This window comes from Chiroxiphia lanceolata, chromosome 10 (genome assembly GCF_009829145.1).
Source record: "Chiroxiphia lanceolata isolate bChiLan1 chromosome 10, bChiLan1.pri, whole genome shotgun sequence".
Classification (NCBI taxonomy): Eukaryota; Metazoa; Chordata; class Aves; order Passeriformes; family Pipridae; genus Chiroxiphia; species Chiroxiphia lanceolata.
The window spans coordinates 25,395,297-25,421,803 of NC_045646.1; the positions used below are offsets into that span (position 1 = coordinate 25,395,297).

Here is a 26,507-nt window from a genome sequence, read left to right on the forward strand (position 1 = left end):
CTAACTCAAATGTCTAAAACCTCTCTTTTATCTGGTGATACCATCCCTGTGTTGCATTCAGGATTCTTAGTGTTGTTTATGGCTTAATGTTGCTCTCTTCTCTCTGAGAAGATCAGGATAAGGGACTCTTGGACTCTCCTCCTTTATATTCTTCTTCATCCTCCTGCTCCCAGTTGTTGCTGCTCACCTTCATCTCTTCCGTCATTCAGCTCCGAGCTCTTCCCCAGACTGGCTAGCGTAAGTGTCCGTGAGCAACAGTCATGGACTTTCTTTGGTTTTGTTTTCTGTGAGTCTGAACTACTTGAAAACCTTCTGGGTTTTCCGTAATTTTAGAAAAATATGGTAAGGAGCCACCACACTCCCCACAGCAGAGGAAAGTTCTTGGGAGTGTACTGGTAACACAACTTCCCAAAACAGTTAATGCTTCTATCTGGAGGAATGCGCAGACCTGTTTAGGTGGCCCACTGCATCGTTGAAGTGTGTCTGAAAAGTGCCTGGAGGGGGTGGTATTCAAATCCAACACCACCAGAAAAACACATGAACACTGGTGGACGCAGGCCAAAACCTTCACGCAGGCTTCTAATTTTAGGTTTTAACCTTTCCAGTGCCCTGAAGAAGCCTTCAAAATCTTCAAAATCACTGACCTCTTTGGAAAACATTGGCCTAAATGCTTTACAAGTACTTTACATTGTTAAAAAAAGTATTAACAAAGCTTTATAGGAATGAGTAATCTTTAATAATCAGTTTCAGCTTCTCAGGCAGCAACTGCTTATTTTGAGAGAAATGCTTGGCACAGCTTGAGAAAGAACAGGCAATGCCCCTGCTAGCAGAGGAATGAAGAGCAATAGGATGTAGTGGCAACTCAAGTATCCTTAATTTCAGACATCCTCGGTGACGTTGGCTTTCAGAACTGGAAGTGCCTGGATGTGACCACATGCATATATGAGCACATTATGAAATGATTGATTGCTCAATGAGTATTTTTAATTAGTATTTTCTTTTTAAATGCTCCATTTACCCTCTTCACACAAGGTATTTTTGCCACGTGCAGTTTTTATTAGAGTAAACATTGTCTCTTCAAGCCAGTTCAGAGGTATCTTGATCCTGTTTTGATTTTTTCCTTCCTCTGACTCATTCCTTTAATCTCGTTTATGTTTTCTCAAGTGAACTCTGCATACTCATATTGACCCCAAGAGTTACAGACTCAAAGGACTGCGGCAGACAAGAGGATATAGCAGATAAGAGATCTATTTTAAGCAAAACATTTTCCTGAGGTCATATACTTCTTAGATTTAATGTCTTTGTAGCAAGTAAGACTTCAGGTTATTAACTTTTTCTGTATTCAGTGGGTGAAATAAGTTAATGCAACACACCTGTAGTCTATAAGGTGAATTTGCTGCTGATTTTCTCTTTGCTGTTTATGTTGTTTGGGGTCTTTGTTGCTTTTCCAGACAGAGGATGAGAAATGGACTGAACGTTCTCACTTCTAATGCAGTCTATTAGGCAGTTCTGAGTTCTAGCTTGACAGCAAAATGGTTAAAGGTTTCAATTGTTTAAGATCTTTACGAAAACAATTTACATACCAAAATCAATAGACATTTCCACTCTATTTTCAGAGCATAGCCTTTTAATTAATAGTTCTAACTGTTTTGCAAAGCTCCAGTTTACCCGACCCCAGGGGAAAGCTGAGCCCGTTCAGCCTATGAAAATCTGAGCCTAGTTTGCTCCAGAGGGAGTCGGTCCTGGAGTCCTGAGCACACACTGCTCTTCTTACAGTTTCAGTGACAGAGCACCATCAGCTACTGCCAAGAGCACAAGGCTTTGTACGATCCCGGGAAGGGCCCAAGGAGAATATCCTGCGGTCAGAGGATTGGAGAGTTTCACCAAAGGTAAAGATACATTATGCCTGGGATTGATATCCAGCATTAAGGAGAGCAAAGTAGGTGGGAGCTAATAAAAGAACTTGTATTTCTCCCTCTCCCTTGGTAGTAGGGGCCAGAGGGAGAGGCCATCCTTCTAGGAAGGAGAACACAGCCAGTTACCTGCCCACATCAGCTCCACGGCATTGCATAAGGCCTCATTTAGTATCAGGTAGTGAACTTAATTTAAGCATGCATGTCCCTGCCCTGGCCTTCCCACTCTGCATTATGGGCTTGCAAGTTTGCTTATGCTAAAGGGCAGAGCAAAAATAAATTCCCATACTCCCAGGCATGTTCCGTCGCCTGTATTGGAGCATGGGCCAGTGTCCAAATAGTTTGGATATGAAGTGAATTTGGGCTTCAGGACAGGCTCAGACCTGCTCATGAAATTGCAGGGCAATGACACCAGGGTCCTGCTTTTATATTTGCAGTTGAGTGGCTGCCACTGCTGCGACCCCCAGCTGTGACAGTGGAGCTTAAAGCTGACCTTGGCTTTCTGTGGTCAGCAGGGACACTCCATGTTGTGTTACTGTTGAAGAGCAACTGGAAATTTGGAATTAGGTGAAGCTGCACCGCAGGTAGACAAAGATTCTATTTTTATTTTTATTTTTATTTTTTTTCATGTAATAGTTTTGGTTTTGGTCTTGTAGTCTGAAGAGCTACCCCAGGCTCCGGTGTTGGTTTTGGTCTGGGAGACGGCTCTTGTTGGGGGGCATTTGGTAGGGCTCCCTGGAGCTGCCACACGGGACTGTCACCCTAGAAGGTGCCATCCCAATGCACCGCTAGTTTCGATGCACCTGAAGCTTCTGCCCGCTCACGGACCGGTCGGGTCGGGCGCACCCCGGGGGTGTGTGCTCCCCCTGGCCCCGGCACATCGCGGGATGTGCTCCCCCAGACACACCGGGGGATGGGCTCCCCCCGGCCCCGGCACATCGGGGGTGCGCTGCCCCCGGTCCCGGCAAAGGGAATGCGGTGGCAAGAACTCGCAGCGACAGAAGCTGCCGCTGCCGCCGGGGCTCTCCCGTCCCCGCCGCCTGTCCCCGGCTCCTCCCGGGACACCGAGCCCCGTTTCCCGGCGCCGTGCACGGGCGGGGCGGCGGGACTACAGCTCCCAGCGCCGCGCCGCGCGGTGACATCATGTGCGGTGGCTCGGAGGTCACATGCCCTGCCGGCCCCTTTGTTTTGAGCGGCGCTGGCAGCGCGAGCGGCGGCGGAGAGGCCCGAGCGCTGCACCGCTGCGGATCGCACCGCTGCGCTCACACCGAGCGGAACCGACCCGACTCCGGCGGCCGCGGCTCCCGCGGGTGCAGCGCGGCGGGGGCGCTCCCGGCTGTGAGTGCGGGGCCGCGACGGGGACGCGGGGCTCGGGCGGCGGTCCCGGGAGCCCCCGGGGAGGGCGCGGGGGCTGCTGCGGGACAGACGGGGCGCGGGGCCGGGGCGCGGGGCCGGACGGCACCGTTATCGCCGCGGCGGGAGCAGCGCGTCCGCGGCTCTGCGGGCAGCGCGGGGCGGCGGTGACACGGCGGGGAAGGGATGTTGGCAGCGCGGGTGCGCCGGGACGGCGGCTGTGTGTATGCCCTGTGCGTGTGTTGTGGTTGTTGCCCCCTACGCGCAGCGGGCCCGGCGGGCGGGGCGCTGCGGTGCCGCCCGGCCCGATCCGGTGCCGGCGCTCGGGCGGAGCGGGCGGGGGTCGTCGCTGCCCGCGCGCCACCCGCGAGGTTTCGTAACGCGGGTCCCCCCGGAGCCCCCCACGGCCGCCGATTGGCCGGGCCATTGGGGGAGGCGGGGCCGCGGCCGCCGATTGGCCGGAGCGCCGGGGGGCGGGGCCGGGCGGCCCGGGGTGAAGGTGAGCTGGAGGGCGGGACGGGAGGAGCCATTTTGTGCCGCCGCCTCCAGCCCCTGGGCTCCTCAGTGGGCTCGGTTTCGGGGCCGCGCTGTTCCCTGCGGGAGCGGCTAGAACGCCCCGGCGCCGAGCCGTGCTCTCGGCAGCTCGCCCGGGCTGTGTGCGGACAGGTCCGTTCTCCAGCGCTCCCTGCTCGCTCCTGGCCCCGTGGGTGAGCCGTGCCCGGGCCGCGCTCCTGCCCGGCGGGCACTGCCCAGGGTCGGGTGTGAGGGCATCTGGATGAACCCACCAGCAGGATGGGGCCGTGGCCGGGGCTCGGCTTCTGGTTTAGTTTGTTTTAGCAAAATTGGAAAAGGATTGTGACTTCTCACGGTTTCTTCCCCATACATGAACAATACTACGCAGTGTGCTTTTTTCCCCTCCTTTCTTCCCCCTCCAGTGCGTGTGTGCCTTTCTCAAGGACTTCTTCACTTACTAAAGGGTAGCTGAAGATTTCTGCGCAGTTTAAAGATGTTCCTTTTTGCCACGTTTTTGTTTTGATTTTACTTAATAATCATGACTCTCATGTCCAAATCAGTTCCTGTTTTTTTTGCCGGGTGACTTTAGAGGGCATTTAAGGCTTGGTTTTGTGTGTCATTAGCTTGGATTACTCTTGAATTTTGACATTCTTTTTTAGAATCAGAATAGTACCTTACATTACAATAAAAAACTTCTACAGTGCAGCTAACCCCTTACCATGTCAATCAGTTTGATAACTGTGAATTTTTGTTTACTAGTTACTCGGTATTCCTGAAGACTTTTTATTTTAGACGTGCAAATGCTCAATTTCTCTTGTAAAACAAGAATAATTTTTCTTTTTTAAAAAGTGCTTTAAAACTAACAACTTTTGGTCTTTTTTTGTATCTCAAAGACAAAAATAAAAGTGTTTAGTTTTTGCTGGAGGAAGAGGTTACTCTTTTTTTTTTCTTCTTCTTCTTCTCTTCCTTTAAAAATAAAAAGAGCACGTGTTGTGGTTTAGCCAGTGATCTGCAGTCGATACATTTGGAGTTTGTTTTCTCTGACTCTTGTGGTAACCAACCATCTGAGATGAAGTACGCCTGCAGATCCTGTTACCTGAAATCAAGAAAGAACTAGGATTGGCCAAACCTGAGTTGCAGGTCCCGTGCCTGGGAATGAAAACACCGTTTCTGTTTGCGGATTTGGCTGTGGTACCTCGGGGGTGCTGTCTTTGACACTAACAGGGAGCAGCAGACACGACCTGTCTGGCGGCCCCAGCCGTGCCCTGAAGGGCCGCAGGGCTGCACTGGGGCTGTGCTGGTGGCTCTGCCCTTCCCGGGGCAGTTCCCAGCGCTTCCTTTTCTCCCTCCACAGGCAGTCAGCGGTCCGGCCACGCCAGGGGAGCGGCACGGGCTGGACGCCACCTCCACTGGCAGCAGCACAACCCCTGCTCAAGCCTCAGGTACTGCCGAAACTACACCCCGAGGGTGAGCTTTGAGGGCAAGGCTCGGGCACAGCTGATGATGAGGTGTTACCAAAGGGCCTTGCCCCAACCGTGTGTTTCCTCTGTTGCTTTCTGTCAGTTCTGCTGGTGGGGCAGAGGAGCTCTGTGACACACAGGGAAGACAGAACCAGCTGCCAGCTGTTGGCAGAGCTGTCAGTGAGGGAGAGGGGTAAAATAGTTTAGTGCATCATGAAAGTAATTTACATAGGAGGATTTACTGCTGGAAGGTGTCAGGGCAAACATGTTATAGACCTCTTTTACCAGCCTCTGAATGGGCTCTTAGGCTGTTTCTGAGGAACATCTTGTATAGAAAGACCTACAGACAGTATAGGTGAAAGAAATAAAGGAACTTGAACTTCTGGTGAACCCAGCTTAATTCAGAGATATGTGTATGTGCAGGTAGCAACCGTGTTAGAGCCATGGCTGTGTTTGTAAAGCATTTTTAAAACCTGTTGATTGGAAGTGTGATCTGTGTTTTTCCTTCCAGTTTTTTGAATGGGCAGACACTGATTTAACAGACTTAAGGTCTGTCCTTGCTGACCCTTGTTCAGACAAGCAATCCAATACATTTTGCATCGTTTTTTCTTTTTGATCTAATAATTCCCAGTACTTGCCTTTCAGAAAAACGCATTTGTTTTTTGTTTTGTTTAAACTTGTTAAAGAGATCCACATGTTAAATTCTGTAAATCATTGGTGCTTTATAATGCAGAGTCTGTAGGCAGGTAGGGTACCTCTGTATACAGGGAAGGTGCAGACAAGGATATCTCCCCTTGTTTGGCCCTTTGCTCACTAACCAGCTCAGCCTCAGGCACAGGTTCCCCTCTGCCTTTCCCAGTTTGGGGCAGGCAGCTGCAAGGTGACATTTTAAAACTGCCAGAGCAAGATTTGCAGGAAGGCCACACATATGTGTGATAGAGCTGAACATGTGACACTGTTGCTGATAGGCCTGTGAAATTGCTTTGCTGAAGCCACCTGAGAAGTGATTAGCTGCACAGAGATTGAAGGATAGTACATTCAAAGGCAGTAAGTTCTGCAATGGAGTGGATTTCTTTTCTTTTCTAGTGTCTTATTTGTAAATGTACAATATTTACCCCCTTGATTAGTTTGTATTCCATGGATTATTTTTTATTCCCCACTTTCTTTAAACCATTAGGACAGTAAGAAAAATAAATCGTTTACTGACCACTAATTCTGTGTTGTTCCAAGCATAAAGGTTCCTTCAGTGTGCAGTCCTAACCTAGACCTCGTTTCCCCTTATTAGTGATTGCATAATACAGTGCTGTCTTAAGTTTTAACTTCTCACATAATGCGAAATATTTAATCTCGAAGGTTTTGTTACTTAGTTGCTGTGTTTTCCCCTTTCATGCAATGGGTCAGGGTCTTGTTTGAGATTTCAGGCTAACTTTGCTTTGGAAAAGCTCCATTTGGGGAAATTCTGATTTAAGTCTGTGATGCTGGAATCAAGCCTTTAGGGTTTATATTCATATTTTCATTGTTATATTTCCCTTTTCTGCTGCTGATCCATTGTTTCTGCCCACTTTCTTGTGCTAGTAGTGTGCAGTTGCAGATGAGATTCAGTGTAAGGGATAGGGGTGTTAGCAACATTGCTGGTGAGGTGCTGCTGGTGGTGGTTGGTTTTGTTTTGTATCCAGCCTGCGTCACTACTGAGTAAAATCATTGTGCAATACATGGGATAGAGTATCAGTTACAGATCAGACTGTCTATTTATGTCTCGTTAAAGTCTCTCTGAAGCAATCAGTTATTAGATAGGCTCATTGCAACAGTGTTTTTCAGGCATCAGAACGACAACTGGCCCTGTTGTAAGTCAAATTAAAATTTTGTAGGGTGAATGAGCCATACCAAGAATCTACCTTGTAAATTTGTGTAAAAAATTTTATAGGGAGAATGATAGTTTTTAGAGCCTGTTTTCTCAATGAGTAAAGGTACAGCACACATTCTTTCCTTGCTGGCTGTTCAGATGGTGCCTTTTAAAGGTGCCATGTAAAAAGGCCGTTTAAAAAAAGCACATTCATTGTGTTCTATATTAGGTGATGACGTGGCCAGTCTGGGACTGGGTAATTGCAGCTCTGAGGATGCAAGCACATCAGGAAATGAAATTGCTGTGAGGAGTTGAAGTTTCCTGGCTGTGTATTCAGGGAAACTGAATTTAACCTTTGGGAGACAAAAAGAAAAAAATCCCTTTAAAAAAACTTTTAAAATAATTCAGTGCATGTCCTTGCAGACATATCATAAGCACTTGGAATTATACCAGTGTGAGGTCTGAGAGGGTGTTTTGCCCAGCCTCTTGCTGCCTCAAATGTGTTTTGGTGGACGTTTATCCAGGTATTTTTTAAGTTCAGCAGAGGCAAAAGGCCCTGTTGCTGCTAGATTGGTTGTTCTCACTGCCTCTAACATGCACTATCTGCAAAGTCAGCTGCATTTTCTTCACCCAGAAACTTACTGGCATATGCTAACGTTTGAGTGTTTGATTTTTGCAACCTCAGTGCTCTGATAATGTGAGTGTGTGTTTGCACATTGGGGGGAACGTTTACACTTGTACTTGAAACTGGAAGGTGTTTCAGCAAAAAGTTTTGCTAGTAATTATTTTCTAGTAGTACTGTGGAAACAAAATATCCATGTTCTCAGCAAGTTGCCCCTTGGTTCTTATTTCCATTAGTTTTACATGTAGTTTATTCTTCATTCTGTGTTGTGTTCTAGCAGTTTACATTCTTTTGCAATTGAATCATAGATTATCAGTGAACTAATTTTTAGATGTTAGGAATGAACAGGTAAAAACTTATGGCCAAGGTTGTTTGTTGAGATCACAGAATGGCATTAAACATGAGTATTATAAGACTTCATTATGATAGACTTTATAATGAAAATGGGGTGATTTCTAAGCTGAACTTTCATTTTTAGAATTTCAGTCTTCCCCCCCACCACCTTTTTTGGCTAGTGCTGTTAGAGTAGCACTCAGAGGCTCCAGCTGAAATGAGGATTACTCTGAAAAAAGTGAAAAGTCCAGGCTCTGGATTTTTATCCAGGAAATCTTTGGCTTCTGCCTAGTCAGGTGATTTGCTAGAGCTGAGATCTTGAGGGTTTTGTCTTGAACATTAATGCAATGCCAGTGGTGCTGGGACATTCAGAACTTGCCATCTAGGACACCTGTTTTCTGGGTATATTTTGTATTTAAAGTGTGGCAGATAGTGCTGCACTGCCCTGTGCAGGGTGCGTGGTACTTTGCCCTGTAATATTGTGTCACCTCAAGGAAGGGTCAACAATTGCTCCAGTTCTTAGAGTGACCAAACAAGTATCTTGTCTGATTCTTGTGATGAAGCTGAGGTTGTGCTAGACTGAAAACTGAAATGTTTTAATTTTCCAGACCGTAGCACTGAGAAGGAGAAACTCTGCAAATTTTTCTCAATGACTCTATAGCCAACTGATGTAACAATGGTACTAATATTGGGACGCAGACTGAATAGAGAGGAGAGCGGGATACGAGACTCCCCTGCAACCAAGCGGAAAGTTTTTGAAATGGACCCAAAGTCGTTGTCAGGCCCTGAGTTTTTCGACTTCTCTTCGGGATCATCCCACGCAGAAAGCATCCTGCAGATCTTCAATGAGTTCCGGGACAGCCGGCTGTTCACAGACGTGATCATCTGCGTGGAGGGCCGGGAGTTCCCCTGCCACCGCGCCGTGCTCTCGGCCTGCAGCAGCTACTTCAGAGCCATGTTCTGCAACGACCACCGGGAGAGCCGGGAGATGCTGGTGGAGATCAACGGCATCTTTGCCGAGGCCATGGATTGCTTTCTGCAGTACGTGTACACGGGCAAGGTGAAAATCACCACGGAGAACGTGCAGTATCTCTTTGAAACATCGAGTCTCTTTCAGATCAGTGTCTTGCGTGACGCCTGCGCCAAGTTCCTGGAAGAGCAGCTGGATCCTTGCAACTGCCTGGGAATCCAGCGCTTCGCAGATACGCACTCGCTCAAGACACTGTTCACCAAGTGCAGGAATTTTGCGCTGCAGACATTTGAGGATGTGTCCCAGCATGAAGAGTTCTTAGAGCTGGGGAAGGATGAGCTCATTGATTACATCTGCAGCGACGAGCTGGTGATCAGCAAGGAGGAGATGGTGTTCGAGGCCGTGATGCGCTGGGTGTACCGCGCCGTGGAACTGCGCCGGCCGGTGCTCCACGAACTGCTGACACACGTCAGGCTCCCGCTCCTGCACCCCAACTACTTCGTTCAGACTGTGGAGGTGGACCAGCTGATTCAGAATTCCCCAGAGTGCTATCAGCTCCTGCATGAAGCCAGACGATACCATATCCTTGGAAATGAGATGATGTCTCCCAGAACTAGACCACGCAGGTGAGGAATTTTTTTTTTTTCCTTTTTTCTGTAGGAGAAGGACACAGTTTGTTGCACAGATGTTTGATAAACATATGCCCAGAGAAAAATCTCTTGCAGATTATTTTGCTTTGCATTCTGGAGCTGCTACAGTTACTCTTCAGTACTTCCCCACAAGCCATGAAGCTCACAGATGTCTTGAAAATGTGAGTTAAGTGAGTCTTTCTGCACAGATCACTTTATTGCTATGAAATAAACAACTCTTCAGGTAAGTAAAGTTGTATTACCTTGCAAGTAAAACACTTTCTTAAGTTTAATGTTTGCTAGGGGAGACCTTAAAAGTATTTCATACAATAGCAGTGTCCTGAAGAGAACTTCATGTGCTGTGGCAAGTACACCATTGCATTTCCCAACCTTTCTTTTTCTAACAAAGTCATGCAAGTGTCCAGCACACCACAAAGGATGTGGATGGGGATATTATGTATTCAGAGCATTTCCTTGCTGCATCACAAATACTTTATAGATGGAGTAGTACATGTATTCGTAATAGACAGTAGAACAGGTTCTTAACTGTAAAGAAACCAAATATTGTAATTTTTAAAGAATTATGAAACAGTTCCTGAAGTATTTAGTGTTTATTCTGTGACATTTTAATAATTCAGAATTGCTGCCACTTAATAATGCGTTACACAAATAGATGACTGAGGTTGCAAAAAGAAATGAGGAAGAATCCATTAGTGGCATTTATGAGCAATGGTGGTTATGATTCTTTTTTTCCTGAAAAATATTTTCCCAGCCTCATGTCAATGATAGTTGACACGATAGTTTATTGTCAACTCCACTTGATTTAAGCTGTATTTATAAAATCGTATGTTGCATTAAGGTGATGCAATGATCTGGTCGAGACAGATTGTGTTAGGAGTTACTCCTCTTTGCTTGCTCTTACTCATATGTGGTTGCTCTACAGTGACTGTTCAGGAAACCTTTATTTTTCTGGCAGCAGTTAAAGGCTTCCTTAAGAGGGAAAAAGAATACTTGGCAATGTTTGCCCCATTAGTGGCTTTCCAGTCTTCAGTCCTGCCATGAGAGAAGAAACTCTTGAACTCCTTGCAGCGAAGCTGCCAGATTTTCTAAGCTGCACAGTGCTGTGGTGGAGGGTCTTTGGAAGTGTTTGGGTCATGGCAGTTTGGAAACTGGTGCAATTGTTGTTTCTGAGTCCAAGCCTGAGGGAGGGACCATTGGAATTCTGACAGTGTGCGGTGTATTTGGTGTGATGTTTATTCTGTGTCTATTACTCAGTTAGCTAAAGAAGGCAAATACGCTCAGACCCAGCAGTTTTGCCAGTGCATGGTTTGTGTGTGCTTGAGAATTTGAGCAGCCTCAGTGTAGTGCTCCAGTTTGCACATGAAGTACCCTGCCTAATACAGGTGATTTCTGAAGCCAGGGGGTTTTGTTGGTTTTACTGCTGAGCTTGTTAAACTGCACTGGGAATTCAAGTAGGCAGGAACAAGAGAAGTAATTTACAAAGAGGAAAACTGGCTGGCTTCCCAGCAGGAATTTTTTCCCCTTTTCTATATTACATTCACGGAATAGTTCTTTGTCATTTGTTTCTGTTGCCTGTTTGTTTCTGTTGCCTATAGCAAAAAGAGATCATATTTTAAAACAGTTGCCAGGTCCCCCTTCTCCTGTGTTTTCACCACACCTTTTCTGGGCATTTCAGCAGGGGGTTGGGAAGAGAGGACAGGTTGCTGGAGAGCTGTTTTCCTTCTTTCTTGCCTTCCTCCAATTTCTTTTCTATATAAACTGTTTCCAAAAGGAGACAGGCTGCAGGACAAGAAATTCCCACACAAGTGTTTTTGTTGAAACTTTGGGAAATAAATAGTAATAAATAGGATGTACTTATGGGTGAAGTGAGTTCAACTTGTTTTTTTAAACAAGTTGATTTTTTTTTTTCTTTTTGAAGCCAGTGAAGAGTTACCTGAAGGGAATTGAAGTTAAAGTATGACATAACTGTTGCTCTTTGCCACTAAGGCATCATTGACAAGTGAGGTCTTTCTGAAAGAGCTTTTCGGTTATGGACTAGTGACATCTTGAGGCTGTCTCTCCTGCTCCTTTGGAGTCTCTCCTGTCCCCTCTGGTTGTGTTGCACAGCAAATCTCCAAGCTGAGACCAGACAGTGAGCAGTAATGCATTTCCATACAAAAGACATCATAGGCTCTTCCTACTGTGTGATTTGAGTTGTCTTCAGGTTTTCATCTACCTCTGAGTTTTTCCATCAAAGCTTCTTTTAACCTGCCTAGTTACCATCCCGTGAGTGTTCTCTTTAACTGAAAGTTGTTACATTCATACATTTTAACACATCCTTTCTGATTGCCTTTAGAAAGCTTTAATGTAGTCCCTCATTTTCCCCCAAGGAGAGGTGGGTTTCTATTTCACTTCACATATTGTCTGCTATTTCATGTACTACCCAAAAGTGATTTGACATTGGGGAAATAAAAAATAGTGACTTACCAGACTTTCTGTAATTTGTTTCCCAAACTTCACATGATTTCGAATGTAATCTCTTTGAACTACGAGGGTTCTGTCCAGCTCTTGCTGTGCGGGTTGGTGTTCTCGCCTTGTGTAACTTGGGACCCCCAGGGAACCTGCTCTGGGGAATGCACGGAATTACATGGCACTGCTGGTCGTATTCCATCCCCCCCTTTTCTATTTTATGCACCTCTTCCTGGTGGGACAGTGCCTCCTGGGATCTCTAGTGCCTGGTTTAACACCTCTGTTATTTTGCTCACACTGTTTCTTCTGAGGGCTACAGGGAGGGCTTCCTGTGCTACTGGTTGAGGTCACAGGTTTTTCTAACCTCCACTCAGATATATCCTTAGTTCTCTTCTGGAATTAGCCTTTGCCTGTATGTTGTTTTTGTGTAATTCCACCACAGTTTTACTTTTTTTTATTAAAGTAACGTGCTCTTTGTCATTTGCAAAAAAATTTTAGGAACTAACCATAAAACCTATACAGTGCATGACTCCTCCAAGAAAATGTAATGGAGGAAATGTTTCTTAACTGAATAAAAAATATGGTCATACAGGTACTAAAATGTTGGGAAATTTTTTTGTTTTCTGTAGATTTGAAATACTGTGCTAAATGAATATTTTCTTTACAGAGAAAGATTTCATCATAACAATTCATAAAGAGCTCTCTCTGGGCAAAGATTTTTGGTTCATTTATTTTTAAAATACATTAAGCTTTTCAGTATGTGAGTGGAGGCCTTGATTCTAATCTAGAAAGTAATCCTCAGGCAAACCTCTTTGTACCCACAATTAGCTGGTGTATCTGGATTTGCTTCTGTGGCAAATTACGAGTTGAGCGTCTTGCTTTTACGGAAGTTCTTTTCCTCAGTAATGCTTTGCTGGCACAGGAACTTCCCCTCTCTTATCCTTTGAGAGATTCTTTTCAGAGTTGTTCCTCAAAAAAGCAAAAACCGGTAACAGTAAATACATAGAAACCAGGAACGAGCCTGACTTCAAAGCTGAGCAGCTGCCGAGAGTTTCTTCTGCCTGGTTCAGGTGCGTAAGTGCCACTCCTCAGACACATCTCATTTGTATCATCTTGTAGGATGTTACCATTTAGCACTGCCTTTTCCTGTTGACAATATTCTGAGTAGAAAGATGTATGGTATATTTAAATTACAGCGTGTGGTGACAAGGAGATAAAAGGGCCGACTAGTTTTGTTTCTGGTGTTTCAAAACGGGGAAAACTTCATCAGGATTTATAGGTGAATATGTGCATAAGTTTATAATAGGATCTTTGGGGGCAAATCACGCAATTTTTACCTCAAAGGCAGTTCTGAGTCTTTTGTTTTTGAGAGAAGACTGCAGTTCTCAGCAATGGTATTAATGTCTGTTCTGTGAGATGTCTGTTCACATTGGGATCATCGTACAAAGCTCGACACGACAAAAAGGCTTATCAAAAATAAAATGAATCTTGCATTCAGTTTTACTTAATTGACAGCAGTCCTTGAAATAAATATGTCAGTGCAAAATGCTTTAATCTAAAAATGCCGTGAAAAGAAAGGAGTTTGACAAATGATGACAAGAAATTAGAAATTTGAGAGGAGGAATAAAAGGTGCTCACGGTTTGATTTGCACATCAAAGATGGTTGAGTCTCTACATTCAAATGTGAATTAATAAATAAGAGGTTTTGTTATTACTGTGAATGTAGAATATGTATAATACAAAAACATTTGGTTAGTAGAAGGAAAATGAATGTGTGGAATAGAATTTAAAGGCCTACTTGTGTACATTGCAGACTGTCTAATGCTTAATTTTTTTTTCACACTGAGTTTTAATTTTTGGTTTAGGCTTGAATTTTTATTTCAGCATTCCTTAATGTTTCCTCCTGTCACTACTCTTGTTTTTTGCTTTACTTTGCATTGGCTCTAAGGCCACTTTCTTTTCTCTTATTTTGGTGACTATATATTCCTTCAGCTTTTAAACTTTCTGGATATTTAAGCAATGTAAAGTAGTATTGATTTTGTAAAACTCAGGGGGAACGTCAGGACTGGTTTCATTGTGAAACAGGTCTTGCTTGAACTTGGTTTCTGATCTCTCTATGTACACAAAGTAAAAATACTGTTAAAGTAAGGGCTTTCTGTGTTATTTAATTATTCAGTTTTTGCATATAACATTGTGCAGTGGAACTCCACCACTTACTCTGGGCACCTGTCAGTGACACCTGCTGTGTAACGAGACAGCTGGAAACAGTGAAACCTCTGTTTGCTAAATGACTCTTCTTTTTGTTGTAGAAGTTAACACTAAATAGTAAATTTTCTGATTTTCACACATTTTTGAAGACGATGTTGTTTGGCCTCCGTGTACTAATAAATATCTCCTACATCTTAGTTTTCTGTGTTTGCTTTTTTAGATCAACTGGTTATTCTGAGGTGATAGTTGTTGTTGGAGGCTGTGAGCGAGTTGGAGGGTTTAATTTGCCGTACACGGAGTGCTATGATCCCGTAACAGGAGAGTGGAAATCACTGGCTAAACTTCCAGAGTTTACCAAGTCTGAGTATGCCGTGTGTGCTCTACGGAATGATATTCTTGTTTCAGGTGAATAATCCTAAAAAGTTTAAGATTTCTTTCTTTTCTTGATTGGTTGTTTTTCATTACTAGATGATCTTTAAGGTCCCTTCCAACCCAAGCCGTTCTATGATTCTATGATTGATTGGGGATTGTTTTCTTGTTTGTTGTTTGGGATTTTTTTAAGTAGTGTGGCAGATCTTTGTACTGTGAACTTCCAGAAGCTTGGCTGAAAGTCACTTTCTGATGTAAATGGTGAAAACCAGCCCCAGCGCAATCTTACTGTAAACAAAAGTGCTTTCTGGAGTTTTTGTTTGGTATGAATCTGCAGTTTTTTACAGCTGATTCCAGGACATCAGTTGTATTTAAAGAGACCAGCTCATGCAGTACACTGCTTTAAAATACAGCAGCAGACTGTTTGCAGTGACAGCTGGGAAAAATACAAGCAAAAAATCTCAAGCAGGCTTTTCCCAGCAGTCCTTTAGCAAGGGAAAATTACAGGGTGCAGCTGATGGTTTAGCCACCACGATCTGTGAGTCAGTTCAGCCGAAGAAGTTGTTTCCTCAGGTGTGTGGTACCTGTGTCATTTGAACAGAGTGTAAAAACAAAGGAGATGTGCACAGACAGGACAGAGGAACAGCGGGTGTTAGGGATGTGCCATAGGGCACTTCAGGGGATAAGACTTTGGGTGTCTCATCCAGGCAGTGACACTACAGGAAATCTGAATTCAGAGCATGGGCAAAAGCCATTCACATGCATTCAAGAAATAATCTAATGTGATCTCAGCATGTCAGTGAGGAAGGCAAACATAAGGAGTATAACTCACTGTGTGCTTTTGTGTTTGAAATCCACTGGAAATTACTTTTTCAGTCTAACTTATAGATACTGATAGATCACCCAAAAAGTGATACTAAGTTTTCATTGCTCCCTGTAGAGGGGCACATTAATAGCATTTCCCATACAATAATTATTCAAATCGGCATATTTCTGTTTTTAAAGGTGGAAGAATCAATAGCCGGGATGTCTGGATTTATAACTCTCAACTTAACATTTGGATCAGAGTTGCTTCCTTAAATAAAGGCAGATGGAGACATAAAATGGCTGTTCTTCTTGGTAAAGTAAGAGAAGTATATTTTAATTGTTTTTATAGTCGAGATGTTTTCATGTAGATAAGAAAATAGTAGAAAAAACACTTTAGTATTACTTTGTATTTCATATCAAATAGTTTAAAAAATACTTTAATATCTCAAACAGTTAGGCTTTTTATCAGTCAGACGCTACCCCTGGACGTGAAAATCATCCTACCGCCCAGTCATTTTTTTTTTTTCATCATTGAAGTGTCTTATTCCCAAGAAGCAAATTTTTGGGAAGCAAAGAAGCATCTGAATTATCCTGTACTTCACAAGTGCTGTCAAAGGTCTAACAGTTTTGCAGTTATTAACAGAAATTGGTGTTGCTCTGAATGTGGTATCTTTTATTTAATGTTTTATGTTGAAATTAACTGAACACATGCAGTGTGGAAACAGGAGGATTTGCTGTATTTTGAAGGTGTATATGCCTGAACATAAAATGGGTAGTTGGGATCAACTGCCTGTGGGGATTCTGTTAGTGAAACTTAGGAAGGATGTGCATGTGGTATCCCTTGGGCTTGGCGGAGATGAAACTTGCAGCTGAGCAAACAGAAGCAAGTAGACATAAATAATGAGTTCTGCTACTTAAATATGAGAGAAGGGGCAGGAAAGAGTTTACAAACTGAGATGAGGAAATATTTCTGTAAGTAAGTAGGGAAAAGCAAAACACGGAAAAGCAAAGGTAAACTCAGATGGACTTTTGCTGCTGCTGTTGCTGAATGTCATCTAAAAAAAGAGAAATGCAGAGAAATGCCTTTTCTAACAAATGCCATTCAAACAGGAAGTTTCTATCGTAGTATTAATAATACTGTGCTTTGGCATGTGTTTGCAGTGTCATTCCACATGTGACTGAATGGAACTCTCCAGGAAGTCTTTACCCTTTGTTTTTAGACTGCATTCTTCTTCTCCTGTGTATATATTAAAAATCTGAGAAAAGTATCCCTTCGCATACCTAGCAAATTAGCTTTAAATTAATTTAATTTCATATTTAAATGTAACCCTTCCTCTACCCAAGAAATAATGGCAGTTTTTACCCCTGTGCACAGGTGTACGTGGTTGGGGGATATGACGGGCAGAACAGGCTCAGCAGTGTGGAGTGTTACGACTCGTTCTCCAACCGCTGGACAGAGGTGGCTCCCCTGAAAGAGGCCGTGAGCTCCCCGGCTGTGACCAGCTGTGTGGGCAAACTCTTTGTCATCGGGGGTGGGCCTGATGACAACACCTGTTCTGACAAGGTCAGTGAGTTGTGTTGTATTGCATCTTCTGCCCACAGGCAACAGCATTGCTGGGTTAAAACCCGATCCTGCAGAGGTCCGCTTTAACTGTTTTTGCTGAAGGGAGTATGGTGTTATTATCATACAAAAAATACGGAGTAGAAAATGTTAATTCAGGGATATACTGTTCCTGTGGTGTTTCTCATGGATACTGTCACTGGCTTCACAAGTTCTGTGAATTCTTAAACCTGAGTGTTCAGAAAATAATGTCAAATACAAGTGCATGTTTAGACATTGATATATGGACCTATATTTATATTGACTTCGTTTTCTGGGTGAGGTGTTGCCCACCAGGCACTGCTTGTTTGTCTCTTCTTGTATAACCTGTGTGGGCATGCCAGGCTGTTACTTCAGTTAGACTGTTAATGTGAAAGGCTTGTATTTGTTTTCAGGTTCAGTCTTACGATCCTGACACCAATTCTTGGTTGCTCCGTGCAACGATCCCCATCGCCAAGAGATGTATCACGGCCGTGTCCTTAAACAACCTGATCTACGTTGCTGGTGGGCTCACCAAAGCCATCTACTGCTATGATCCCATTGAGGACTACTGGATGCATGTACAGAACACGTTCAGCAGACAGGTAATTAACAATAGAAGACCTGCACACAGCTGAAACGTAGTTTTTGAAATTATCATCTTGGCATGAAATGAGTATGCATTTGTTTAACTCTGATACAGTTGCATTTCTGATTCCTTTTTTGCTTTACCTCTTCTGTGTAATTCAAAACCTCACAGAAGAATTTTCTGTACCAGTAGCTTTTCAGCTGGGTGTCACTATTAGCCAGTCCAAACTTTGGGAGCTGTTACTGTTGGAGTACAGGGTAACAGTATAATGGATGAATTTTTAGTTGTATAGAAATTAACTCTGTCAGGTTCTGCTGCATGTTTTGATTTAGATTGAAGATAGTAATTTCCTTGTAGTTGATTAAAGCCTTTCAGTGTAACTACAAATATTGAAGGCTGTTTTTACAGTGTGAAAAAGCCCCTTTGTATAGCACAGAAAATTTCTGACTTGAGTAGTGAGGTCTCTGTCACTGCCACATATGGGACACAGAATTTAACCTTGGTAGCAAAGTATGCATGTATCAGTTACATTTCCTGATGTTATTACGGTGGTATTACCTTAACAGAACTTCATTCTTTTTCCTGGCCTTCCCTCTGTTCCTCTGTTTTGATCTGAGTTCTCTATTTAACTGAATATTTTTTCCATGCCTGCTTTTAAGGAAGAAATAAAATCCTATCGGTGTTTCAAGTAAGACATAGCACAGTCTTTTCTTATGCACTCCTTTTAGTCATGCCTTTTTTTCCTCTCCCCTTTTACATCCCTCTTCATTATCTGTTACTCCTCTAAGATGCTTCTCCTTGTTCCCGTTTTTTGCATTAATAGTACCTACTGTGGTCCCTCTTCTGAAAACCTTTGTTCTCTCCTCCTTTCCCTATCTCAGACCTTTAAACAGTAAGTACAGTGTTCAGCTGAATTCCATTATATCCCTTGTATGAGCTATGTAGTGAAGGCTTAGACCTGAAATAGTCTTTTTTGTAGGATTGTGCTGTTGCTTTCTCTTAATTATTGTCCTTTCTGCATTGGCCCTTTCAGGAGGAAATAGTATAGGCCTGTTTACAAACAGGAATCAGTGCTGCCCTCCTGCACTGGGGGCAGATATGCATGAATCAAGGTCTTTTTAGATAATCATGTATTCCTTTGTGTTTCTTTGAAACAGGAGAATTGTGGCATGTCTGTGTGTAATGGAAAAATCTATATCCTTGGTGGAAGACGGGAAAATGGTGAAGCCACAGACACTATTCTTTGTTATGACCCTGCAACGGGCATTATCACAGGAGTAGCAGCCATGCCCAGGCCAGTATCGTATCATGGCTGTGTGACCATTCATAGATATAATGAAAAAGGCTTTAAACTGTAATTTTTTTTTCCTGAAAAAAAGAAGAAAACTGCATGAATGAATCCAGTGGTCTGCTGCAAGACAGGCTTTTTAAAGATTCCTGAAGTGGGAATTCCCTGCCTAAGTGTCGTATGAAAATTATATCCCGTGCCTTTAGAAAAAGGGTTCATTTAACTGACAAAACAAGTCTCCAAACCTACCCAGTAACCAGAGTTCATTTCTATCTGCTGTGGACTCTGATACAAGAGCAGTAACAGTATGTTGTACTAGTGGTCAGCAAATTTGCCCTATGTGTGATTAGTAATTAAAATCTTGGAAGCTTTTTGGGGAAAGTGCCTTCACAAGCTTTTGTGCCTCTGTCCTAAGAAGCAATATCTGCAAGGTGTTTCCAGTTCTGCTAATGGGAAAAATAGATTCTTTGATCCCAAAGAATCATCTAAGATAATTATTTATAATTTAAAAAGTTTAAATAATTGTAGTTTGTAGGCAGCATTCCTACAGGCAGATTACTTGGCTTAACCAAGCAGATTTAATGTCAGATCATGGATGGTTTGGAATTAAAACCTCAAAAAGCGTCAACAAAACAAGCTACATAGGACAAATAGGAGAGTCTCCGAGGAATGCTTTTTTCTGAAGGAGAAACTGGTTGTTTTGTGAGCCACCACAACACACTGCAGTGACAATTGGGTACCTTAACCCTGTGGACCTTATTCATAGTGTAGATAGATGTCCATCAGAAGTACAAGGCTACATGACATGGAAAACCAGGGGGGTGTAGGCCATGTGTCTGTGAAGCAAATTTTGAATCCCGGTTTTTACCTTTGTGAGCAGTATGGCTGAAGGCTGAAGGTTACTGGGTTCTCTCTTTGCTCACTGCAAAGTATCTCTATTAAAGAAATAAAAGATGATGAACTCTGGATTCTTCCACTTACCTGAATCACATTATAAATTACCTGACGATAGAGTTAGGGACTTGGGTTGTGCCCTACAGCTTATAAATTGATTTTTTGGATATCTCATCTGCAGAGATGGCAGAATATCCACCAAGTATTTCTTGGCCTTTCTTCAGACAATCACTCAGTACAGTTAAACTACCATATAAACTGTTTTGCCACAGATGAAGAAGAAGCTCTGGGAAGGTCCCTACTGTTACCAGAAAAATATCTGTGGACCTGTCCATGTAGCCATATGAGGTGACTCCCGTATGACGTATTTTGGATAATTTTGAAGCCAAGGAAGCGCCTGTATTTTGACACACACCACCATTTTTTAGGGGTTTTTTCAGTAAAGGTATTTTTTTTTAAGTCTTCTCTAAATTTCTGTTCTAGGTCTCTTTATTTCCAGTGCGCAGTTGTACAGTTGAGGCACAGAGTTCATAAAAACTGAAATAGCACTTAAGAGTTGGAAAATGAATAGGATTGTCTGTGTACCAATTTCCTGTTAATCACCAAAAACCTCAGGAACTGCCTTTTAAAGGAATTCTGAGGACAGCAGCCAGTAAGGAAGTTGGTCAGTGCCAGGGCAGAAGAAAAACCATAAAATCCCTGCAGAGCCAGCCCTGGCCTCAGGATTCTGGTCTCTGTGATTGCTCGGAGGGTGAAAATAAGCACCATATCTGGAACGTTGTTTGTTCCTCTGGACTTTCCTCATGTGTTTTCCCAGAGTATTTCTTCATGAGATGGAAATTCTGACCCTCAGTGAAGCTGTGCCAAACTGGGAGTCACCGTTTTCGGTAACATGGTCATGACTTTTAAAGAGCACTGGGAGCTGTACTTTGGGATGCATTGACTTGTAACCTCAGGAAAGGACACAAATTTCAATTTCTGGCTGGATACCAAACACTGCTTTGTATATGCTGAATAAGAATACTGATAAAATACAAATCTGCATATCAGTGATTGATCAGGAAGTCAGTTCCTGAGCAGGTACATCCACATTGCCCTAAAAAGAAAGTCCCTCGGTAATGCAAGACAAATGAGTCAGATAAATTAATCCTTTTCTAGATTCCTTCTGTTTCTGCTCACCAAGTTATACTTTGAAAAAGCAATTTCAGTACCTGTGAATAAGGTCTGTTGATTGCAATGGTAATTGCCCAGTAACTGATACTATATGCTAACAGTGTATATAGCTTGTGCCATCATTTTAAATGAAAATGTCAAAAATTCTAGAAGCACTTAATTAGAGATGCAATTTGAAAAATACTCTCCTTTGATTTCTTCTTGTTTGTATTCAGACTTGTAATGTTGATTGTCATGCTAAACTGTTTTTAAACAGTCCTTATTCTGTAGGTGTAGAACAGTGTCATTTAATCTGTGTTTATAATACTGCACTACTCTGTAAATAACAAGATACTGCTTTCTATGGTTTTGAAGATGCATTTTATAGTTTAGTTGTCTTTTCTAACAATTTATGTACTGTTACTGTTACCTATTATTTTGAAAATGACAGCGTTTAATGAACAGTAAATGCAGAAATGTAGATGCAGAAGAAAACTTCTGCTTACAATTCCTGATAACCTGTATTCAGTGCTGAGCAGTTACAGATGTGGAGCAGTGCTTAATGGCAGTTACTTATGCAGTGATTTCCTTACAACAGGCAGTGAGATTTTCTTCTTGCTTGTTAACTCAGTAAATAATTTTCACTTATGGCCTGCTCTGTTACAACAATTATTCTTAGATGTACTAGAAAAAGAACGATTCAACTTTGGTTTAATGAAAATGAACCATTTTTCTAGAAGGGTGCATTAATTTGGAAGTCGCATTCCTGAGCCACCTGTTCTCCAATGCATTTCACTTAGGTATAAATGAATTCCAAGATTTAAACTGTCACTATTATGCATATTTAGCTGCTTGTAGTTTATGGGCTTGAGCAGGAAGCTGGGGAGGTGGAAGGGGTTTGTCTCAGCTAGGAAAGAAAATTATTAAAGCCATGTACTCTAATCAAAATAATCACCATCATAAATGGTGATAGGTTTGGTAACTCTAGAGCACCTGCACGAAGATGTAACTCCAGTCCAGCCACACATGGGAAGAGGGCCCAAGTATCTCCAAGTAACACCTAAAAAATAATTTTTAAGCATTGTCTTCACTGAACAGGAATGAGTAAATATTTTTCTTCTCCATTTTGATGTCCAGTTCTGTTCTTAATAATGTGATGTTAATTGAAAAGAAAGTTGATGCTTCCTTGAAGCCGGAGTTCTGGAAGGTTCTGAATCACCAATTTCAGTACTGCAGTACAGAGCAGCCTCCAGCCTTCTGCTTTGAGCTGAAGCATTTCCCCCTTTTACAGCCATCAAGCACGGAACAGTTCCTGGGAATCATGTTAGTTGTACTTGTAGGCTCCCTCCTTGATAATGCTTAAGTAGGCATAATTTGTGGAATCTCTTCCATCAGATGAGTCATTTTGTACTGTGTGCCTGCATTTTGGGAATTGGGCACTGTGCTTTCCACTCCAGCACCAAGGGGTCCAGATTGTGCACTTTTTATTTTAATTGGCGCCAATGCAGTTCTCATCAAAGATTGCTTTGTGGTACTCTCTGAAGCAGAGATGTTAATGCAGATCATGTTGATACGGACCTTATCATAATTTACTGAAGCTTTTTAAATGATATTTTTAATACTGCAAATTTTTGAGAGAGGCTAATGATGTAGGAAGAGGAAATGCTCACTTTGACAGAGGTTTAGAGGAAGCTTGAGAGTAAGGACACTGCTGTCTGTTCCAGCTTCTTCCTCAAAATAGTTGAGTTCACCACGTTATCTTGGTGATACTCAGTTTATCTTGGTTTTTCTTTACTTGAGCTGTAAGGACAGAAGGAGAAGCAGGAGACCTGCTCACTGCCTGTGACTTCAGGTTCCCCTCCTGCCCAAGGCCGATGGGGCAGAGCCGTGAGCTTTGTCCAGCTCCAAAGAGACGAGACAAGAGGAACTCCCTGGAGCGGAGAGGTGGCAGGAGGGGTTTGTACATGTGGCTGGGCTTGCTGAAACCAAGGTGTTCTGGATGCTCACAAGTTTGCAATTCCAGATGCAGAAACTCAGGTGTTAAAAATATTTTGTGTCTCCGTTCAGTGAACTCAGCTGGAGCAATAGATGTGCAGATACAGTTATGCTCTGCCAGTGGCAGAGCTCAGAAAAGCCAAAGCATCATCTTTCTGAATTGCCCAACTAGGCAAGTAGATGTGGGGTTTATTCCTTCCACGGAAGATGGCAAAAACCAGTCCAAGAGCCTTAAGAAACTCAGGAGACGTGATCACTGTGAGTCACAATGAATATTTTCATCTGGATGTAGTTGCATGCACACAAGAAAGTACAAATGAAAAGGTTTGTTGTGCCTGGCTAAAAAAATCTGAGCAACATATACTCAGAAAAGGAGTCTAAATGGTAAGATGAGATTTCTAAGCAGAAATTTGCTGTCTGGTTGGGGGCCAAGCAGTGATTTTTTAATTTTTTTTTTAATATGTTTGGCACACAAGTTTCCTCAATATGGAATTATTTCAGATAGCATTAATAAAAAATGGATGTGGCTGTCAGTTCATCATGACTATGTCAGTGCTACTGAGCATTGCCACACAACAGGCTCCTACCACCACCAAACCGGAAGTGACTCGTGTTCTCTGCACGGTGCCTTTGCTCTCCTCCCTAACTAACGTTACACAAGTTCATCAAAGTATACAGCCTTGGTAACGTTAGTGTCTAAGAACTGTAAACTATTACAGGAGCATTTCTTTTTTCTGCTGTAGGGATCCAATCTACGCTCACATTTGTGTGTGAACATCTGCGTGTGAATAATTCTCTGATCGTTTTCGGATAGTCCTGTTATAAGTGAGGCACATAAAGCCCCTGTGTACAGCTTGTTAATAATGTAATTATAGCTTACTTTGTATGCTTAGCTTCGAAGAAAAGAATGTATGTTAATTTTGAAAAGACCTGTGCCTTAAATTCACCTATATTTTTATCTATTGTGAAAAAGAGCTTGGATTACTTCTCCCAGTTTGCACCTTTATTAGGATTGGTCTTACTGTCTGGACTGTTAATGTCTCTCTAAGAGAAATAAATGTTGCCATTCATTTTAATTAAAATAGTTAAACTTCTTGTTTAGAATGTGCCTAGAATGCTTCCATTCATACAGTGCTATGGCAGATATAATCTACGGAAATCAGTATTTGGTTTTGTCTATTTTTTGTTTCCAGCACACCTCAGTGACAAAGGACTGAGGTTAGTCTTTGACTTCCTGACCTTAATATGTACAGTTTCTTGTTTTAGTCAGTAGCCTCTATGATATTTCTGAACTCTCTGAAGTCATCAACCTCTTGTTCAAGATACAAAATATGAAGCAATAATGTGGTGCAGCATGGCAATAAGCAAATCAAGAGACTTAAATGTAATGTACTATTACTAATTTCATCTGTGTAAATGCTGGACCTATGAGTCATTCTCCTTTGGTGCACCTGTAGCAATTTGGAGTCGGATTGATAGGAGCTACTTGGCCAGGGAAGGAGAGTTTACCTCCTGAACTGTTACTCATATGATACTGTATCTTCGCCTGAAATCATGTTTTGATTTTCCTTTTTTGCTGAGGAAAACAGCAGTTTGTGTTATTCCTTGCCAGTTCCTTTATTTACTGAAACATAAAAGCCGTAGTTCCACGAAGAGCTGACTTTGTCCTGGAGAACAGCCTGGTGCAGCACAAGCGATTGAACAGGAAAGCTCAGACCACTTACTGTGTGCCAGAGTCAATGTAACGTGTCTTGCATATAACATTGAGGTCTTCAGATTGTGCTGACAGTAGAAAAGTGATTTTGTTATGTAGCACAATTGCAATAACACCTGTTATATTTAAATATATTTCTTGCATAATTCTTTGAAAGTTTTTTAAAGTTCAATGTACCTAATAAACATTTGCCTTTTGAATAGTTCACTGTGGTTTATTTAGTTTACGAGAAGTTCCAGGGTGGGGCTTGGTGGAGCAAGGAGGAACCTCCCTCCTGTTTTTTCTGGGTCATTTAACTTGTCGGATTCTGCCCCTTGTATAGTCTCTATCCGTTGATCTTTCTTCTGCCTCCCAGTCTACGTGTTTTCCCTTCTCGTCTTTCTGTCTTCAACACAGAACTTATTACCAATGGGAATAAAGGCAAGCTGGAGGCTGTGGAGAGGAGTAAACTTGAAAGAAAACCAAAAAAACATGGGTGGCATGTGAAATCTGGTTTGTCCTTGGTACTGTGATGAGAAAAGAGTGTGAGTGGACTTGGAAGGCAAAACCAGCATGGGAAATCAGGAAGAGGTCACATAACACTAGGAAGGTGACTGGCAATAACACAGGTTGGAAATAATCATAGAAAGTTTATTTTCCTGAAGTTAGCTACTTGGCCATCTCAAGGTCCTGCTCCCAGATGGCGGAGTAAGCGGGTCAGACTGTGATGGAGAGGTACTATTACACTTGAACTGAGAGGGATCATTTGATTTAATACCACATTTTTTACAAATACTAGTGGAATACTAGTTGTACTCGTGGCTTCCTCTTCCATGTAATGTGTATTTTAGATCTGACTCAGAACTTGCTCTTTGTGCAATCTTAATCTTGCTTACTTCCCTAAAACATTGAAATGTTCTGAAAAGAGGACGAGTAGTGGTCCTATAATAAGAAAAAAAAAAAAGGATTTTAAGGGCTAAGCCTTGAACAGTCAAGTACTTGCAAATTAGTGGCCTCATAAATAAGTTTGCAAATCCATGAGTGAGCAGGACACTAATTTATGCTGGTTCACAGCTCACTGCACAAACCATGAGACTACCAGACAAAAGCATCAATGCCATTAGCTGCACCTGACAGGTATTGCAGCCTGGCAAAAACCAAACTGTGGCATTAACTGCACTAATTTGGACAATTTTAGCTCTGATTTGAGAGAATATGAAGTATGGTGAGCAGTAAGTATGGTACAAGGTTTTTGTGAAGCCTATTTAAGGGCAGGTGAGGGCTGCCATCCTGGCTGTGAGAGGTGGCATGTGCTGTGGGCTGCTGCTATCCTGCACCTCATCAGCCCAGGCGTCTTTTCTTGGTTTTAGTGTTTGTTTGTTTGTTTTTCATTTGCTAATCATATAATCACGGAATCGTTTTGGTTGGAAAAGACCTCTGAGATCGTCAAGTCCAACCTGACTGAACACCACCATGTCAACTAGACCAGAGCACTAAGTGTCACATTCAGTCTTTCACCATCTCTCCGGGCAGCCCGTTCCAATATCGAATCACCCTTTGTGTGAAGAATTTCTTCTTGATGTCCAACCTAAACCCCCTCCGGTGCAGCTTGAGACTACGTCCTCTTGTCCTGTCTCATGTTGCCTGGGAGCAGAGCCCGACCCCCACCAGGCTACAGCTCCCTGTCAGGGAGTTGTAAGAGAGTGATAAGGTCACCCTTGAGCCTCCTCCAGGCTAAACACACTCAGCTCCCCGGCCGCTCCTCACAGCACTTGTGCTCCAGACCCTCCACCATCGCCGCCGCCTTTGTCTGGACCCGCTCCAGCAC

The 26,507-nt window shown here is 42.8% G+C and overlaps 1 protein-coding gene across 4 annotated transcripts; it reads left to right on the forward strand.

Annotated features, from left to right (window-relative positions):
* The first annotated feature begins 1,788 nt into the window (after positions 1–1,788).
* Positions 1,789–24,904, forward strand: KLHL24 (kelch like family member 24). 4 transcript variants are annotated; one of them, XM_032697397.1, is made up of 8 exons: positions 1,789–1,889; positions 1,990–2,091; positions 8,646–9,633; positions 14,534–14,718; positions 15,688–15,806; positions 16,865–17,053; positions 17,485–17,673; positions 18,815–24,904. In XM_032697397.1, exons 3-8 carry the CDS (start codon positions 8,714–8,716, stop codon positions 19,013–19,015), a joined length of 1,803 nt encoding a protein of 600 aa, XP_032553288.1. In that variant the 5' UTR covers positions 1,789–1,889; positions 1,990–2,091; positions 8,646–8,713; the 3' UTR covers positions 19,016–24,904. The 4 variants fall into 4 exon arrangements, with proteins under 4 accessions (XP_032553288.1, XP_032553285.1, XP_032553287.1 ...); XM_032697394.1 differs by lacking the exons at positions 1,789–1,889; positions 1,990–2,091 and adding exons at positions 2,317–2,497; positions 5,134–5,221; XM_032697395.1 differs by lacking the exons at positions 1,789–1,889; positions 1,990–2,091 and adding exons at positions 3,164–3,251; positions 5,134–5,221.
* Positions 24,905–26,507: the final 1,603 nt, after the last annotated feature.